A 1891-nucleotide genomic window follows, 5' to 3' on the forward strand; every position below is an offset into this window, starting at 1 on the left:
ATCTAATACAAATTATTAAATTATATTAATATATATTAATTATCATTATATTATTATAATAATAATCTTACTTAAAAGTAAAAATACGACCCCCCCCCCCCCCCCCCCCTTATATTGTACGTAAACATCCTTGACATACAATACTTATCTATTTAATTATTGGATTATGATCTTTTTATTTTATTAAATATTATTCAGTATATCAATACATATGGATATATTATTAGAATTTTGTATAATAATAATTTATCATAATAACAATAATTTATTTTTAAAAAATAATTAATTTTTTTTATCCATTACATTTTACTATATTTTTGTTTATTTATTCTATACTGCAGAACAGTTGGACAAAAAAAAAAAACTGCACCATGCACATCATATGTATATACTTGCATTAAAAAAAAAAAAGAAGAGTCTAAAACAGAGTGGTAGAGTGCTTGAGCATTCTGGATAACTTAAGCATGCATCAATGCATGCTCTTACAGGCTGCAGGGGCTAGTACACCAATAACAGTGACGTTAATAAATATAACAATTGGAAAAAAATCAGAATTTGCAATGCTTTAAACTGCTTTCCATTGGCAAACACCATTCAATGTGTATTTAATACTGTTGAGGGTCTCCCACCCTATAGTTAATGCCCACATGAGCGACCCCACCACCCTTCCCTTCCCTCTCATGATCCCTTCGTCCATCCTTGGTTTAAAAAGGAGACCAAGTGCCCCTAGCCAAGTCCCACCTTCCATTAATGCCATACCAAAAGCCACCCAGCTCCATATCAAGAATTTAAACCCACCCTCTCCTTCCTCCATCCCTGTTCCCAAACACCACTAGCCAGCGTAAAAAAAAAAAAAAACCAAATGGGAAGAAAGCTAGGCTTCCCCTCTCTCTTCTTCAAACCTAGAGACAAATCGAGGTCCTTTTCTTATTTCTCTTCTTTTCCCTCTCCTTCTTATTCATGGCCCTGGCCTTCTTGTAAGCATCCAAAGACCGTCTCCTTCCGAGCGGTGGATGGCGACGACATCTACAAGACCGTGAACTCGGTGTACTTGGAGTCGACCGAATCAAGCTTCACCCACTCGTCGGAGGAGTCGGAAAGCTTCTCGACGGCGTCGGAGGAGTCGAGGGGTGTGGACTCATTGGAGTCGGTCATTCGTGGGCTGCGGTCGGACCGGCTCTTCTTCAAGCCAGGCGACACCAGCTCGATACTGGAGGAGGCCAAGGACGGAGCGTTCCCCTTCAAGGAGAGCATCGTGCTGGCGATGGATTCGGAGGACCCCTACCACGACTTCCGGGTGTCCATGGAGGAGATGGTGGTGGCTCATGGGCTCAACGACTGGGACTGCCTTGAGGAGCTCTTGCTATGGTATCTAAGGGTCAATGGTACCAAGACTCATGGGTATATAGTGGGAGCCTTTGTGGATTTGCTTGTGGGCCTTGCTTCCCCTCCTTCCTCTTCTTCATCATCTTCCATGTCTCTTGAAATTAAGGAGGTGGAAGAGGAGGAAAGCGAGTCATGCTGAGTTCTCCTGATCCAAAGAAAGACATGGATCCTTTTCCTTTTCCTTTTCGGCTTTTTCCTTTTTTTTTTTTCTCTTGGGTTAGCTATAATATTTCATCTCAATGTATACTTGTAGGCCTATATGATAGTAAACCTATATATGTTTTAAGAGTTCTAAACGTCACATTCTCTCTCTCTCTCTCTCTCCCCCTCTCTATCTCACATTGTGCAATGAAGGATTGAAGATGCTTTTCTTTTTCTTTTGGATAGGACAAATGTGGAGATGGTTAATGTTGATAAAATTTTTAGTTGGAGCTATATGATTTCTTTGTGGATACATACAATAGAGTAGCATGATCAGTTCTTTGGAAAAGCATGAAAATGATGA

The 1891-nt window shown here is 40.1% G+C and overlaps 1 protein-coding gene across 1 annotated transcript; it reads left to right on the forward strand.

The window, feature by feature from the left end:
* Positions 1–396: 396 nt before the first annotated feature.
* LOC105052085 (transcription repressor OFP13) lies at positions 397–1682 on the forward strand. The gene has a single exon (XM_010932788.4). It carries the CDS (start codon positions 863–865, stop codon positions 1523–1525), a length of 663 nt encoding a protein of 220 aa, XP_010931090.1. The 5' UTR covers positions 397–862; the 3' UTR covers positions 1526–1682.
* The last annotated feature ends 209 nt before the right edge of the window (positions 1683–1891 follow it).

This window comes from Elaeis guineensis, chromosome 9, assembly GCF_000442705.2.
Source record: "Elaeis guineensis isolate ETL-2024a chromosome 9, EG11, whole genome shotgun sequence".
NCBI lineage: Eukaryota > Viridiplantae > Streptophyta > Magnoliopsida > Arecales > Arecaceae > Elaeis > Elaeis guineensis.